Source organism: Myotis myotis, unplaced genomic scaffold (genome assembly GCF_014108235.1).
Source record: "Myotis myotis isolate mMyoMyo1 unplaced genomic scaffold, mMyoMyo1.p scaffold_m19_p_14, whole genome shotgun sequence".
Taxonomy (NCBI): Eukaryota; Metazoa; Chordata; class Mammalia; order Chiroptera; family Vespertilionidae; genus Myotis; species Myotis myotis.
The window spans coordinates 735853-753063 of NW_023416318.1; the positions used below are offsets into that span (position 1 = coordinate 735853).

The following is a 17211-nucleotide window of genomic DNA, read 5'->3' on the forward strand; positions in this document are numbered from 1 at the left end:
TTTGCATTCTCTTATTTAAAATACTGCCTTTGGCTGAAAACAGTTTGGCTCAGTGGATAGAGCGTCGGCCTGTGGACTGAAGGGTCCCAGGTTCGATTCCGGTCAAGGGCATGAACCTGGGTTGCGGGCATATCCCCAGTAGGGGATGTGCAGGAGGCAGCTGATCAATGTTTCTCTATCATTGATGTTTCTAACTCTCATCTCTCTCCCTTCCTCTCTGTAAAAAATCAATAAAATATATTAAAAAAATAAAATAAAAATAAAATAAAATACTGCCTTTGGTGGTCTTACTAGGCTAAATTCTGCTAATTTTTAAAAAAAATATATTTTACTGTTTTTTTACAGACAAGAAGGGAGAGGGATAGAGAGTTAGAAACATCGATGAGAGAGATCGATCAGCTGCCTCCTGCACACCCTCCAGTGGGGATGTGCCCGCAACCAAGGTACATGCCCTTGACCGGAATTGAACCTGGGACCCTTCAGTCCGCAGGCCGACGCTCTATCCACTGAGCCAAACCGGTTCGGCAATTCTGCTAATTTTTGCATGTCTGCCTTAGATTTTTTTTTTAATTGTTTAAAGTATTACATGTCTCCTTTTTTCCCCTGATTAACCCCTCCCCCCTCCACTCCCATCCCCCAGCACATGCCCTCACCCCCTACTATCCGTGTCCATTGGTCATGCTAATATGCATGTATACAAGTCCTTTGGTTGATCTCTTGAAGCCCCTCCCCCGCCTTCTCCCCGAGGTTGGACATTCTGCTCGGTGCCATCTTGTCTCTGGATCTATTTTTGTTCATCAGTTTATGTTGATCATTATATCCCACATATGAGTGAGATCATGGGATATTTATCTTTCTCCGACTAGCTTATTTCACTTAACATAATGCTCTCCAGTTCCATCCATGCTGCTATAAATGGTAAAAGTTCCTTCCTTTTTATAGCATCGTAGTATTCCATTGTGTAGATGTACCACAGTTTTTTAATCCACTCACCTGCTGATGGGCACTTAGGCTGTTTCCAAATCTTAGCTATGGTGAATTGTGCTGCCATGAACATAGGGGTGCATATATCCTTTCTGATTGGTGTTTCTGGTTTCTTGGGATATAGTCTTAGAGGTGGTGTTACTGGGTCAAATGGGAGTTCCATTTTTAACTTTCTGAGGAAACTCCATACTGTTGTACACAGTGGCTGCACCAGTCTGCATTCCCACCAGCAGTGCACAAGGGCTCCCTTTTCTCTACATCAGAGGTCCTCAAACTTTTTAAACAGGGGGCCAGTTCACTGTCCCTCAGACATTCCACACATGCGCACAGCGGGCCCGGGCGAGTCGGCTGCTAAGCAGGACAAGCAGCGGTGGCAACAACACCCGGTGGGCTGGATAAATGTTTTCGGCGGGCCGAATGTGGCCCGCGGGCCGTAGTTTGAGGACCCCTGCTCTATATCCTCGCCAGCACTTGTCATTTGTTGATTTGTTGATGGTAGCCATTCTGACAGGTGTGAGGTGGTATCTCGTTTTGATTTGCATCTCTAGGATTAGTGACTTTGAGCATGTTTTCATATGTCTCACGGTTCAGTATGTCCTCTTTCAAAAAGTGTCTACTTAGGTCCTTCCCATTTTTTGATTGGATTGTTTATCTTCCTTTTGTTAAGTTGTATGAGTGAAGTTTTTAACTTTTTAAAAATTCTTTTGCTGATTTTGAAAATGCCCATTGTAAAACATGAAACATTAAAGCAGTTGTTCCCAACCCAGTCATTTTTGTTACCCCACCTTCCCCAAAGGACATTGGCAATGTCTGAAGACATTTTTATTTGCCACATTGGGGCTTGCTACTGGCATCTAGTGGGTACAGGCCAGAGATGCTACTACATATCCTACAGTACCGCCTAGCCCAGGGGTGGGCAAACTTTTTGACTCAGTGGGTTCTTAAACTGACCTGAGGGCCGGAACAAAAGCATGGATGGAGTGTTTGTGTGAACTAATATAAATTCAAAGTAAACATCATTACATAAAAGGGTACGGTCTTTTTTTTTTTTTAGTTTTATTCATTTCAAACGGGCCGGATCTGGCCCGAGGGCTGTAGTTTGCCCACGGCTGGCCTAGCCCCTCACAACAAAGAATTAGCTGGCCAGAATGTTAGTAGTAACGAGGTTGAAATACCCGGCATTAAAGAAATGTATCATGTACAAAAGGAAAGTCCTCTACAATGCCATCTCTGAATTTTTCTTTTTTTGCACAACCTCCATTTAATGTTTTCTTAATTTAATTACTTTAAAATATATTTTTATTGATTTCAGGGAGGGGAAGAAAGATAAAAACATCAATGATGAGAGGGAATCATCCATCAGCTGCCTTCTGCACGTCCCACACTGGGGATCAAGCCCGAAACCCAAGCATATGCCCTGACCAGGAATCGAACCACGACCTCCTGGTTCATAGGTCAATTAGTAACCACTGAGCAACTCTGGCTGGTCAATTTTAAAAAGATTACATATTCCCATAATACAAAATTTAAAAGGGACAAATGGCCTATGGTGAAGTTTCCTTTTTCTTGCCCACAGCCACAGTTTTCCTCCAGTTCTTGTGTAATCTGGAGATAGTGAAGTATTCTGTGATTATCTCAGCCCTTAATACAGTGGTTCTCAACCTTGGCTGCACATTAGAATCAGCTGGGAATCTTTTTAAAATTCTGATTTCTGGGCCTCATCCTCCGGAAATTCTGTTTCTTTGTTAAAGAGTGAGGCCACAACATTCGTAACAAAGAAACAGAATTTCCAGAGGATGAGGCCCAGAAATCAGGATTTTAAGAAGATTCCCAGGTGTGCAGCCAAGGTTGAGAACCACTACCTTAATAGATATCCTCACTTCTGGAATCTGAGCGCATTTAAAACCTATCCCAAACTTGTTAGTACTGGTTGGTGTTATCAGTTATTTCACTCTTATTAGTCTTATTTCCCTAAGTTATAAATGTTGTGGTGATATTCATGTCTAATACCTTTTCTGTGTTCTCCATAGCTGAGCATAGTGTCAAATACAAAATAATAGCTAACATTCTTGAGCATTAGTATATGTCTAGCACTGTGTTCTAATTGCTTCACTGGTATCAACTTATTTAGATTTCATTATAGTCCTATAAGGTAAGTGTTTTTGTTAGGCCCATTTTATAAATTAGATGAGAAAATCGAGACAGAGAGAGGTTAAGTAATTTGCCCAAGGTTGGAGATAGAGCCAGGATTTCATTCTTACCACTAGCCTCGCTGTTCTCTCTGCCTTTCAGGTGTTTGAGAAGTGATGTGATTGTAATAAGGAGTGAAATTCGTTTTTATGAGGTTGCGGGTATAGGGAGGGATGCTGAAGGACAAGGAAGCTAGTTAAAAGCTGCTGGAGTAATCTGAGGGTGAGTGATATGGGCCTCCTAGTATGCGTGCCAGGGGCATTGCAAATGAACAGGAATAAAACATCATCGCAGTCATCTAAGCGATTGATTTGTTGAACCACAAGTTATAGTATCTTGTGAAGTTGATTATGTGAATACTTCCTGATCCAGCAGTTCAACTTCTAGTTAGATATGTGATCCAGAAGACTCACATGGGTGCCAGGAGAGTCATGAAAATGTTCTTAGCAGCACTGTTTTTAAGAGCAGAAAAACTGGAAACAGCTCAGTGTGTCTCACATACAGCAGTACAAACGAATGAACCAGAACTCTGTCTCTCAAACGTAGATGTTAAGAAAAACAAAGAGTTGCAGAAAAATACATAGAGTACAATACCACTTATATGAAGCTTAAGAACATGTGGAACAAAACCATATATTGTTTAAGGGTGCATACAGATGTAACTATAACAAAATGAGTGATAAACACCCCTGTGGGGGAAGGGCGGGGGAGCCATCAGGTAGCCGCTGTTGCCGGGACGGAGGATGGTGCAGGCTGTGAATTGTGAGTTCACACAGCAGCTTGTGCCGTGGTGGGGAGTGTTTCCTTCCCATTGAACCAGGCGGGCGTGGTTCTCAGTGTGGTTTGTACAGATCAAATGCAACTTCCATGTGAGCTCACGGTTTTCAGATTTCCAAAGAAGAAAGATCAATTTCTTAATTATTTGAAATGTTAGGAGAAGCCTAGTACTGAGAACAGAGCTAGGACTGTGTCGTCGTGAAATACGTTATGAACTAATGCCAGTGGAGGGTGAGAGTTACAGCTTCTATGTAAACACTAAATTGATTGCTTTAGCAAAAATAGAGATGAGTGCCTAGAAATGAAAACTCCTTTTATCTCCTCTTACTTTCTAAGTTGTTAGAATTTACCTTGATTTATAGTTTTACAGTCCTTTACATTTTTAGGAAATAAACTATTATTTTGCTTCCCAATATTAATGTTTTTTTCTGTTTGTTCCTCATTCTTTCTTGTTTCCTTTGGGATATTTTTATTTAATTATTAATGATTAATAGCTGAAATATGTATATCTTTTTTAAAAAATTGTTTTTCTTTTCTTTTTAGCTGTTTCTGACCTAGGTGAGTAATTATGTGTCTTTTATGTTTCAAGGCTTTTGAGTCTTAAAAGACTGAAGTCTTTTTGTTTTGCCTATGATTCTTATACTAAACCATCTAAATAATATAAAGTAGAATTATGTTGCATGTGAGAAATCTGATTTGGATGTTTTTGTCATCCATGTTCTCTCATCAACAAAAATGTTTCACCAAGTGATTGGAAACCTGTATGGGGTGTGTGTGTATGTGTGTGTTTTAAGCTTTTATTTTGTAAAATTTTAAATAGTAAAAAGTCAGAAGAAAACTATAATGAACTCCTTTGGACCCATCACCCAATTTCACCAGTGATCAACACATGGCTAGTTTTGTCTATTTCCACAGCTTATTTTGAAGCAGATTCCAACTATTATATCCTATTACAAATACTTTCAGTATATTTTAAAAAAATAACATAATCATTATACCATTACCACACCTAATTATTACCACAGTAATAATTCCTTAATGTCATCAAATGTCTATTCAGTGTTCAAATATTCCCAGTTTTTTTTATAAAATGAGTTGTTTTAATTGTTCTATTTGAATCAATCTACAAAGGTTTTACACATGTTGAATTTGGTCAATAAATCTCTTACCCCCACTTTGTTTTTTGCTTTTTAGTCTATTATAAAGTTGAATCATATATCACGTAGTATATATCACATTCTGTATTTTGCTGTTAGAGCCATAATTCTTAATCTATGGTAATATAGAACACTTTTGGATTATGAAATTAGGGGAAAAGCAGTGTTTAAGCCTAAATCAGAATCTTTGGGCGTGAGTGCTTTTAAAGCTCTACAAGTGGTTCTGGTGGACAGTTCTGGGTGCAGATCACTGTCCTAGATAATATCACCTGTTAAGAGTGAAAGTATCCGCACACTTATTAGATGCCTGTTGTGACTAATCATAGTCATATATAAAAGAAAATACAGAAGTGATTCCATATGTAAGCTTTGTCGTTAGAGGAAAATTATGCTGAGCTATTAAGCCAATTTATAATTAGTTCAGGTTAGAAGTGTTAATTTGGGTTCCTGGAAAAGAAATATATACTTGAAAGATGACCAAAATTACTTTGCTTGAGATTGAAAACACCTTAGTTGTTGGTCATGAGCTATGAATTTCTGACTGCACCGAAGAAACTAAATCTGTTTTCAAATGTTAGCTACTCTTTGCTTTTCTTTACAGTTGTTAAAGTTAAATTTTATAACCAGTTGAAACAAGTTACCTTGCAGATATGTAGTTTTGGTGAAATAATTAACATTTTATTGTGGTTTTCTGTTTAGCTGACAAGCTGTCCACCGATGACCTGAACTCCCTGGTTGCTCATGCACATCGTCGCATCGACCAGCTAAACAGAGAGCTCGCAGAACAGAAAGCCATGGAGAAGCAGCACATTGCCTTAGCCTTGGAGAAGCAGAAGCGGGAAGAAAAGCGGGCCTTTGACTCTGCAGTGGCAAAAGCATTGGAACACCACAGGAGCGAGATACAGGCCGAACAGGACAGGAAGGTAGAAGAAACACTTCGATTGCCTAATATTTTTTAAAAATATATTTTTATTGATTTCAGAGAGGAAGGGAGAGGGAGAGAGAGAAACATCAGTGATGAGAATCATTGATTGGCTGCCTCCTGCACGCCCCCCACGGGAGATTTACCCCACAACTGGGGCATGTGCCCTTGACCGGAATCGAACCCGGCACCCCAGGCTGGTGCTCTATCCACTGAGCCAAACCATCTAGGGCAGGGGTGGGCAAACTTTTTGACTCGAGGGCCACAATGGGTTCTTAAACTGGACCGGAGAGCCGGAAAAAAAGCATGGATGGAGTGTTTGTGTGAACTAATATAAATTCAAAGTCAACATCATTACATAAAAGGGTACGGTCTTTTTTTTTTTTTAGTTTTATTCATTTCAAACGGGCCGGATCCGGCCTGCGGGCCGTAGTTTGCCCAAGGCTGATCTAGGGTGTGATTGCCTAGCATTTAAAGTGAATCTAACTCGATTATCTCTCTCTTGAGATAATAGCAGCAGTCACTGACTAAAATGCTAGATGTAAGTCATGCCAACCCACCTCTTGAATGGAGCTTTGGTCCTTGTTGTAGTCGGGACTTCCAGGGAAACAGTAGCTTCCAGAGTGCCTTTGTGTGGCGCAGGAGCAGAAGTGTATTAACGAGCTGCTGGCACTGGGGTTATCTAGCTTACCCTTTCCCAGGCAGCCTCTGCCCCTGAAAGCAGTGCTGGGAGAGTCTCTGTTAGGTTCTGAGTATATCTTTCTCTGCCAGTATTTTTAAGTAGTTGGTGGTTAAGAGTGGGTGGACTTGCTCTTTAGTTTTCTGTCTGGGCACATCATGTGTTAATAGGTGTCTAGAGGCTGATTTGGGAACTTGACTACTCATCCTGCCTTTGTGTCCTTTCAGCTGCACAGCTGACTACTCCCTCCTCCTCGAAACTTCCTTCCCTCCTCCACCAGAACCACATTCTTCTGGCCTTGCTCCCACCTTGTTGGCCACTGCTTGGCCTCCTTTGCTCAGCCTCTCAGATATTGGCATGCATTTGGCATTGGTTCTGAAACCTGCCCATCTAACCTGTCTCCAGGTTAACTTGACTAGACCTGTGGCTTTAACTAGTCCTGTGGCTTTGAAGTGTAAGCATTACCTGTCACCTGAGACATGTATGTTGCTAGCTCCGATATTTGCCTTGTCTTCTGGTTGCCTGATAGCAGCCCACTTGTTGTCTCCCGCTGGATTCTGTCATTTCAGCCTCAGCATATTCACAAGTTTCTTGATTTTCTTCAGTTGGTCTCCCAGCTCCTCCCTCAGCTTGCGTCTCTCTAAATGAACCTACACCTGCCCAGTTGCTCAAGCAAGAAATCATGCTTAGTCGTTCCTCCATCAACTACACATCCAGTCCATCGACAGATCCTACCAGATCTCCATCCAAGTAAATCCCAGATCTGTTCACTTTCTCGTTCTTAATTCCTACCACTTTCTATGTCTGTTTACACAGGCTAGTAGTCCTTAGAAAACATTCTGATCGGACACCAGGCTGCTGAAAACCCTGCACTGACTGCCTGTGATTTAGTGTGAAATCCAGACTCTTAACCTGTATCAACAGGCCTCTTGAACTTACTCCTGTTTGCTGTGAGCCACGCTTCCCTACTTCCCTTACTTCCCAGGGGCCCGTTTTCTTTTTGGTGAGGGGTACTTTGACTACATGTTTTTCCCTGGGGTCTTTGCTCTGCCTGGTATCTTGTTCCTTTCTTTAAATCTTTCTTCCAAGTTTGGGTGTCACCTCAGCAAGGCCATACCTAACCCTTCAATCTAAAGTAGAGCCTCTATATTTCTCTTTCATACTGCCCTATTTTCTTAAAAACAAGTATCACAGTTTAAGATATTCATTTAGTTTATTGTCTGATTGCCTGAATACCACTGCATCTAAGCATATCGTAGGCACTGCCTGCACAGGGCTCCCTCTCCATAAATATTTATGCACTAACTAAATGAATTCGCTTATTAATTATATTGTTTCTGAGAAGAAGCCAGTTAATGAATTGTAGGTAATCAGCATTAAATAACTTGTAATATGACACAGGGCTAATTATTAGACAAGGCTTTTCATAGTTTGGTTTGATTTGGCCCACACTGAATCTAAAGTAATAGAAAATAAGCACTTTCAGAGCAGTTTTCTTTGTTTAAAAGCATGTTCAGCAACTGCCAGATACTTTCTTACCAGTTTTTCACAGTGGGCATTGTTATTCACAGATGAGAAAGTGAAGACTTGAGAAGATACATCATTTCGCTAGGGTCACACACATGGTTGTGGTGAGGCTGTGTTTGATCCCAAGTCTCCGTAGTGACTTTTTCCCTATGACCTGGGGTTTGTTCATTCTCAAGGTGGGGGTGTGATTCGGGAAATGACAGTTTGCTTTGTATAGGAGGCAGCCTAGTGATATGGAAGAAACACAAACTTGGAGCCAGAGAAACTATTGTTTGAAATTAGATTTCTGCCACAACTGTGTGACCTTGTTTGAGGTGCCTTTCAACGTTCAGCTTTCTGACTCAGAGAAGAAATAGAAGTAAAGATGTGTAGGCTTGTGTGGCACATCACAGGGGACCAGGACATGGAGGTTCTGTCACCATGGTGACTAGTCTTCTCTTCTCCTAAGAGCATAAGTGGAGAACTGGGGACTAATCATTAGTTTGGTTTCGCAGGTAGAGGAAGTCAGAGATGCCATGGAGAATGAAATGAGAACCCAGCTCCGCCGACAGACTGCTGCCCACACTGATCACTTACAAGATGTGCTCAAGGTGCAGGAACAGGAACTGAAACAAGAATTTGAACAGGTGAGGACCTCTTGTAAAACATTGACTCCCCTTCCCCTTGCCGTTCATAGCGATCTCTCCTTTATTTACTTATGTATGTATATATTTTAAATATAATTTTATTGATTTCAGAAAGGAAGGGAGAAGGGGGAGAGAGAGAAACATCAATGATGAGCGAGAACATTGATTGGCTGCCTCCTACATGCCCCCTACCGGGGATCGAGCCCGCAACCCAGGCATGTGCCCTGACAGGGAATTGAACTGTGACCTCCTGGTTCATAGGCTGACACTCAACCACTGACCCACACCGGCTGGACCATTTATATATTTTTAATCCTCACCTGAGGATATGTTTATTGATTTGAGAGAGGAAGCTAGTGGTCGAGAGAGAAACATCAGTCGGTTGCCTCCTGATAGGATTTAACCCGCAGCCTTTTGGTGTATGGCACAACACGACAACCAACTGAGCCACCTGGCTGGGGCTCTCCTTTCCTTTTAACGTGCTTTGAATGGCATTCCCTCTGGGGATATGGAAGATGGGAGGATTGCTGATGGTACCTACCCTTGGAGTGGGGCTTTTGTATATTGCACAGCTGCTCCTTTTTACATAAAGGTATACCTTTATGTTATTAATCACATGTGTTTTATATCTGTCCTGTCATTTGGAACCTTCAAAGCTTTAAGGAGGGTTAGTACATGAGGCTTTATGAATGCAGTTACTAGTACTTGACAATGAATCCATTCAGCCAGTGCCTAAATATTTATGAGTGCCAGCCCCGTGCCAGGCAGTGCCTGCTATATGCTAGGATGCAGTGGTGCTCAAGGCAGACCATCAGGCAGAACCAGTCGTCAGACAAAAGGGACATCTGGTTGTGATACTTATTTTTAGAAAGTAAGTAGGACCCTGGGGGAATTGACACTGCTTCATCCCCATCAACCCCTGTGATTGTGTGGCAGTTCTTAGGAAACCTCCCAGAAAGGTTAAATTTGGAAATCACTAGGATACCTTTAATCATAATTAGTTTCTACTCCACAAGTCCTTTATAATATAGAGGATATTGAATACAATTTATTATATTTGTGTGGCAGTACAATTACTTTCTATTTTCTCATTTTCATAGCCTCTTTCTTCTGCTAGTCTGCCTCCTCTAATGTTAGCTTCCACTAGTAAATTTGTATAAAGTTCAAATACATAATGTAGGCGTTTTCATGACAACTATGTTGATACTTGAAAGGCTCTCTTTGCTTTTGGAGATAAGCAGTTGCTGGAAGACTTTAGTGTCCCAGTGAGTGGCGTGCACTGACCCTAACCTAACCCAATGCTTCTGTACGCTGTTTGTTTTACTTCAGGACCTGTCGGAAAAACTTGCCGAACAAGAATTAGAGTTCCGTCGGCTCAGTCAGGAGCAAGTTGACAACTTTACTCTGGATATAAACACTGCCTATGCCAGACTGAGAGGAATCGAACAGGCCGTTCAGAGTGAGTCTTTGGGCCTCTTAGATCATTATGAGGATAGTGGAATGTGTGTATCAACATGAGGGCATACAGATGAATTCACTGTAACAAACTTTATTCATTTGTTAGAAAATAAGCCCGATTTGGTAAATTTGGAACGTAGAGTAAACTGAGAGGAAATTTAAAAGAATCTAAAAATTAAACCTAAGTAAGTTGACAGACATGAGCTCACCATTTACGAGGCAGTTTACCCAACAGGCTTTGGTTATGTCACGTGTCCTGATGGAGAAAAAGGTCAGTGTGGTCACGTGCTTGTCTCTAGGCTGTGCTGACTGCCTCCAGCCCAGTTAGTGTCTCTGGTCGTGGTGATGTGCTGCTTCCACCCACCAAATGGACAGTGGTTATGCTGAGGCCTCCACATACCACATTGAAAAGGAAATCTTCACAATGAAGATGTTGGTAAACGGGTTTCTTTGGGGTGTTATGGAAGTTTTTTGTCAGAAGAATAGTCCATTAAGTATATTTGAAGTCTTCCATCCCTTTTTGGGAGGCTTTTGGTGGCCTTAGCATAAGTCTTAGCCTAATTTAAATGTTTCCTTCTCACACATTTTTACAGATAAACATCTGAATTAGATGTCAGCACTGTCCTGGATGTCACAGAAAGGAGACCAGGTTGTGCTTGTGCACTTGTATCTCAGTTTTCTCCAGGGCCAAGTCCTCACCAAATTGTCGTGGCTTGTTGCCTCCCCTGAAGGGGCCAGCCAGGAAAGAACACTCAGAAATAAGTGGTGGGTGGGTTGGAGGAGGCTTTGTGCCCCATCTTCCCATGTGTGGATTTAGCTTATTGAAGGCACATCATTTCTCTGGATGTATGAAGAGGATATTAGTTGAGTGGAAAGAAAAATGTTTCTCTTTGCCTTTGTTTTCTTTCTAGGTCATGCAGCTGCCGAAGAGGAGGCCAGAAAAGCCCACCAACTCTGGCTCTCGGTGGAGGCACTCAAGTACAGCATGAAGACGGCGTCTGCAGAACTGCCCACGGTCCCGCTGGCTAGTGCTGTCGAGGCCATCAAAGCCACCTGTTCTGATAGTGAATTTGCCCAAGCTTTAACCGCAGCGATCCCTCCCGAGTCCCTGACCCGTGGGGTGTACAGTGAAGAGACCCTTAGAGCCCGTTTCTATGCTGTCCAAAAGCTGGCCCGGAGGGTAGCAATGATTGACGAAACCAGAAATAGCTTATACCAATACTTCCTCTCCTACTTGCAGTCCCTGCTCCTATTCCCGCCTCAGCAGCTGAAGCCACCCGTGGAGCTCTCCCCTGAGGATATAAACACTTTTAAGTTACTGTCATACGCCTCCTATTGCATTGAGCATGGTGACCTGGAGCTGGCGGCGAAGTTTGTCAACCAACTGAAAGGGGAGTCCCGACGAGTGGCGCAGGACTGGCTGAAGGAAGCCCGGATGACTCTAGAAACTAAACAGATAGTGGACATCCTGACAGCATACGCCAGCGCTGTAGGAATAGGAACCACTCGAGTGCAGCAGGAGTAAGGCCTAGAAGTTTTGTCAGAGGAAGTCAACAGTAATACATGAAGGGTTAGCAGCAGGGTCCCAGAATTGTCTAGAAAGGGGCAGTTACAAATGCTGTTCTACATGTTAACACCTGTGGCATTTATATTATTTCCACTTGCTATCATGTCAGTGAACTCCAGGAGTACTTTCTTTGCAACTTGTGCAACATTTTCTGTTTTTCAGGTTTTACTGATCAGGCTGTGAGCCAATCAAAATGATGTTTGTGATCCCTATTATTACTGATTTTGCCCCTGGAGCAAACTGAATAAAACAGATGAAAACTGGTAGCTTATCTCTTTTCAAAAAGTATCATTTCTAGCCTCTGTGTATAGAAATTTCTTTGGGAAGCAGCAACAGCAGAGGTAGGAAGTCCTGTGCACGCTCCGAAATGCAAGGGTTCTTGGCGGTAAACTCATTCCTGCTGGTCAAACCCGAGTGATGTAAAAGCCAAAATGCCAAATATATTTAGAGGTAGATCGTTCTAGTGATTAAAAGGCACTAGAAATTTAGGGTGCCCCCCTAAAATGTATGCATATTTAATAGCTGATAATTTTGAAAATGAACCATATGTTAATAAACGCTTTATAATTGTTCAAACTGTATACATTTTTGGGGGACATCCTGTAGTACATATCCCAGACTTTTTTGATTGGTATCACAGGAAAGTTGTATATTATTTTGGGACCCAACACACACAGTGTACCACTTAGTATTTGGCTGAGAGGCATTTGTAACTGCCTAAGAACCAAAGGGAAAGGGGCTGAGTCAGCAGAAACTTCCAGGTAGCCAGATTCTTGGAGTTGCAAAGCAAGATCAAAAGGCTAACCTGCCCCATCTGTCCTTCCACTCATTTGCTTTAATGTGTCAAGGAGCTAATGACACAATGCACATGAATGCATAAGCAGCTTACTGAAACCCCCACCCCCTTGTCCCTCAATCAGATGTCTTAAACTGACATTCTAGGAGAAAACACGAACCAATGCTTACATTTCTGAGGACAGGAATGGCTCCTGCCTAGTGAGGATGGTGGAAGGGATCAGACAGGAATACAGTGCAGTGCCCATGAATAGCAGTCCTGGAGGATAAGCATGAGGTGCTCACCTGTGAGAACTCCGGGGGTGGGGGTGGGGGTGGGTGGGGCCTCAGTGCATCTGGGAGCCAGGTGAGCAAAGCAGCCTGAAGGCGAGAATCCCTTGTGAAGGTAAGCACACTTCTTCAAGCCTCAAGTTCATGTCAGCTTCCACATTTCAAAGTTATGATGGTAAGAGGTGCTAGAAGTAGAGGCGAGCCTAACTTGATTACAGCAACACAATCATGTCAAGACATTTCAATCTGCTTGTCAGGACAAGCCCATTCACTCATTCATTCATTCACTTCAGAGAGAAACATCAATGATGAAATGGACTGAGCCCACAACCCAGGCATGTGCCCTTGACCAGAATCGAATGTGGGATCCTTCGGTCTGCAGGCCGACGCTCCACTCACTGAGCCAAACTGGCTAGGGCAGGACAAACGCTTTTACACATTGTGATTACAGCACAGCTTAAGGTGCCCGCAGACAAAACGAGGACGAGAGAGAAAGGGGGAGATGGCACACTTGTGCCAGCCCCGTCCTGGGGAAGACTGGCAAAGGCTTATATAACAACTAGAGGCCCGGTGCACAAAAATTTGTGCACTCGGGGGGGAGAGGGGTCCCTCAGCCCGGCCTGTGCCCTCTCACAGTCTGGGACCCCTCGGGAGATAACGCCCTGCTGGCTTAGGCCTGCTCCCGGGTGGCAGAGGGCAGGCCCAATCCCTAGATGCAGCCCCTGGTCGGGCTCAGAGCAGGGCCGATTGGGGAGTTGGGGCGCCGCCCCCTGTGATGCACAGAGCAGGGCGGATTGGGAGGTTGCGATGCCACCCTCAGTCACGCTCAGGGTAGGGCTTCTTGGGGGGTTGGGGCACCGCCCCCTGTCACACTCAAGGCAGGGTCGATGGGGAGGTTGCGGCACCACCCCCCGTCACGCACAGAGCAGGGCCAATCGGGGTTGGGGCGCTGCCCCCTGTCATAGAGCAGGGCTGATCAGGGGGTTGGGGAGCTCCCTTGTCATTCACAGAGTAGGGCCGATAGGGGAGTTGGGGCACCGCCCCGTCACACACACAGCAGGGCTGATCAGGGGGTTGGGGCACCACACCTTGTCACACTCAGGGCAGGGCCGATGGGGAGGTTATGGCTCTACTCAATCACACACAGAGCAGGGCCCGTGGGAGGGGGGAGGGGGTTGGGGCGCCGCACCCTGTCACACACAGAGCTGCAGGGCAATCAGGGGTTTGGGGAGCACCCCCCTATCAGGCACAGAGCAGGGCTGATCAGGGGGTTGGGACGCCTTCCCCTGTCACGAACAGAGCAGGGCAGATAGGGAGGTTGTGGCCCCGCCCCGTCACACACAGAGCCGCAGGGTGATCAGGGGGTTTGGGTGCTGCCCCCTGTCACGCTGATCCCAGTGCCGGGAAGCCTCGCGGCTCCGCTGATCCCAGTGCTGGGAGGCATATTACCCTTTTACTATATAGGATAGAGGCCTGGTGCACGGGTGGGGCTGGCTGGTTTGCCCTGAAGGGTGTCCTGGATCAGGGTGGGGGGCCCCACTGGGGTGCCTGGCCTGTCTGGGTGAGGGGCTGAGGGTGAGGGGTGAGGCTGGCGGGTGACAGAAGCTCCCAATTGCTCCTTTTTTTCTTTTATTCTGGGCCAGCTTTAGCTCTGAGGCTCCAGCTCTTAGGCCTCTGCTGCTGAAAGCAGGTATCTGGTTTGTTTCGGTTCTATAATCGAAACAATGTGTAACTCCAGCTCTGAGATCCCAGCTCACTGAAAGCAGGTTTCTGGGGTTTTGTTTAGCTTCTATATTTGTTACAATGTTTCAAACTGCAGGCTCAGAGGCTGGGAAGGCAGGTGGGGAACGTTGGTTTCCTCGTCACTGAAGCAAACAAGCCTCATGTTAGTTTCAAGCTGCCTGCCGCCATCTTGGCTGGCAGTTAATTTGCATATCACCCTGATTAGCCAATGGGAAGGGTAGCGGTCATACGTTAATTACCATGTTTCTCTTTATTAGATAGGATAGGATGATGGAAACATATACACATGGACATTGGTTATTTATTTACAGCCTTCATTTTCCCAGCTGTGCAGCCTAAACTCTTGCCATTGTCATTTAATCAATTCTAAGATGTACAGTTCCCCTCACATAAATATCCCTGAAATTGGGATATTATTAACCTAGTAGCAAAAGTGATGTAATTGTAGGCAGACCTCCTTTAGACACCTCTAATATAAGGAAATACCAGAGTCACAGCATCAGCTGACAGAAGCTCAAGTTCAGAACAGGCAAATGAACCACACCAATGAAGCAGTGTGAGGTCGGCAGGCAGGCCCCACAGGGGTGCAGAGATGCTGCGATCAGGAACTATGCACCTCACAATGTGGATCCAAAGAACTGAAAATGGTAGCACTGCTGCTGCTTCTGTTTAAACCATAACCTTGAATGGTATCAAATGAGGACTATAACCTTCAAATAGGTTAGTGTTGTAGCAACTGTATTTCAAAGTTCACCAAACCTATATCCTGGTTTATTTCATATCCTGGTTAAATGTTGACATCCCATGCTAGGCCACAGCTTCCTGACTGGCCCACTTTTATTTGCCTCCACTGATGTCACTGTCGCTGTCACTGCTGCTGTCACTATCGCTGTCACAGGCAGGCAGGTGTCCCAGGGCTTCCCTGTAAAAAATAAACGAGTTACACTGCAGCTCAGTCTTGGGGCCGGGAATTCTGCTGCTTCACTAAACGGTATTAGCAAAGGAAAAGGGTCCTACAGCCAAATCTACAGGTCCCCCTAACCCGTACAACACTGAAACTATTGTTAAATCGCTTGCTGACACTTTGCAAAGAAAGGAAACCAAGAGGGTAGAGAGCTATACACATTTGAACGGGCAGATTCAAATTTGACCATTTGAACGGTCGGCTCCATTCCGATAATTTTCCCTCATGGGAACAACACAGTAGCCACTTACTTTTGCTCCTGGCTGAGTGCAAAGTCAGCCATCACTCTCTGGGTGAGGCCCTCACAAACAGGCAAGCTGAAGGCACTCGCCAGCTGCACTATCTCAATGGCCTGGGCAGGGCTGTTGGATGCTTTCGCACTGTCCATAAACTCATTCAGCAGCTCGCTTCTGCAAAGCAAAGGCAGGATGTCAACATTCCGCAACTGAAGCCTAAACACCCCACTCACAGATGTATGTGCAGAATCTAGCATCTTAGAAAGTACAATCAGAAAATCCTCAACTAGAGCTTTGGAGGCAGAGTTGCATGAAGTCTCATGCTAACAGGCCAAAGAGAAAACGAACAGGCTCGCTGTGCCCTTCCTAGGGTCTGGTCAGTGTAGCCCCAGTGCTGTGACCACTGATCACCGGCAATAAACCCGCGCCTGCCTGGAGGGTGAGAGCGACCGTCCATTTGCTTGCCTATCAGCAGAGCGCCCAACTGCTGCGGCTGAGGTCCAGTGAAGAAATGCCAATCATCCCACGGGAAGTTGAGCCCATTTAAGGACGTACCCAGGCAGGCAGGCAGGCAGGCAGGCAGGCCTGTTACCTTCAACTTACCGAGGGATCTTATTATGCTTCCTGAACAGCCCCAGCATTTTCCTGTTGGAGAGGAGAAGGGAAAGGCCATGAAGGCTGAGGGACTGAAGGCAGTCCTGCGATGAGCTGTCCTTCCACCTGCAGGGGAAGCTCTGCAGGCGCACATCTGTGAGCTCCATGGCTCCGGCCCTGTCTGTTCACCATTCAGGTGCTTCAAAGGCCTCCTTCCAAACCTCATGTGTGTACCTGACAAGTTTCACAGTTAGTCTGAATGTTGCTGGAGAGAACTGCTGGGGTGTGTCTCTAGGCAGCTAGAAGACAGGGTGCACTAGCGTGTGACCTCGTTCCTCTCTTGCCATCCAGTAAGAGTCCATGTATTATAAAGTGACGTATGAAGAGCAGGCTCAGATCGAGGCATGTCTCATGTACGTGCTCGCCACCGCACTGCCACATGCAGGACGGAGGAGAAACACGTACACTCAGCTCCCATAACTCAGCTGAGGTCCGTACCCCTGCGCCAATCATCACAGCCTGATTCATAGCAAGTGTCTCAACCTGCCTGAGGGTACAGATTTGAGTGTCAGTGTCTGGCCAACAGCATCGCAGGTCATGTGATCCACGGTCCTAAGACCGTGGAGGCAGCAGGCCTTCCCCGGGTTTTCCTGGAGATGGTGAACAGCCATCTGAACTGACAACTGAGTATTCGTTCACATTAAGTTCCTTTCATGTGCTGA

At 44.8% G+C, this 17211-nt stretch overlaps 2 protein-coding genes and 1 non-coding gene across 17 annotated transcripts in view; 1 reads left to right on the forward strand and 2 right to left on the reverse strand.

Moving 5' to 3' along the window:
- IMMT (inner membrane mitochondrial protein) overlaps positions 1 to 12158 on the forward strand; it is a 52727-nt gene extending 40569 nt beyond the window's left edge. For 8 of the 10 annotated variants that reach the window (XM_036333905.1, XM_036333906.1, XM_036333907.1 and 5 more), the window contains 5 exons: positions 4495 to 4509; positions 5808 to 6031; positions 8731 to 8862; positions 10192 to 10321; positions 11232 to 12158. In XM_036333905.1, coding sequence (XP_036189798.1) covers positions 4495 to 4509; positions 5808 to 6031; positions 8731 to 8862; positions 10192 to 10321; positions 11232 to 11845 — 1115 coding nt within the window. In that variant the 3' untranslated portion in view covers positions 11846 to 12158. The remainder of the gene's footprint in view (positions 1 to 4494; positions 4510 to 5807; positions 6032 to 8730; positions 8863 to 10191; positions 10322 to 11231) is intronic. The other 2 variants (XM_036333910.1, XM_036333914.1) reach the window with 1 other exon arrangement.
- Positions 12159 to 14922: 2764 nt separating this feature from the next.
- Positions 14923 to 17211, reverse strand: part of PTCD3 (pentatricopeptide repeat domain 3) — a 31915-nt gene continuing 29626 nt past the window's right edge. For 2 of the 6 annotated variants that reach the window (XM_036333924.1, XM_036333923.1), the window contains exons 22-23: positions 16499 to 16540; positions 14923 to 15617 (exon numbers count right to left, since the gene is read on the reverse strand). In XM_036333924.1, coding sequence (XP_036189817.1) covers positions 15533 to 15617; positions 16499 to 16540 — 127 coding nt within the window. In that variant the 3' untranslated portion in view covers positions 14923 to 15532. Of the gene's footprint in view, positions 15618 to 15910; positions 16070 to 16498; positions 16541 to 17211 lie in introns of those variants that run through there. The other 4 variants (XM_036333922.1, XM_036333925.1, XM_036333926.1 and 1 more) reach the window with 4 other exon arrangements.
- On the reverse strand, positions 16877 to 17011 carry LOC118669569. Its single transcript, XR_004972033.1, has one exon. It is a non-coding gene; the product is annotated as a small nucleolar RNA SNORD94 (small nucleolar RNA).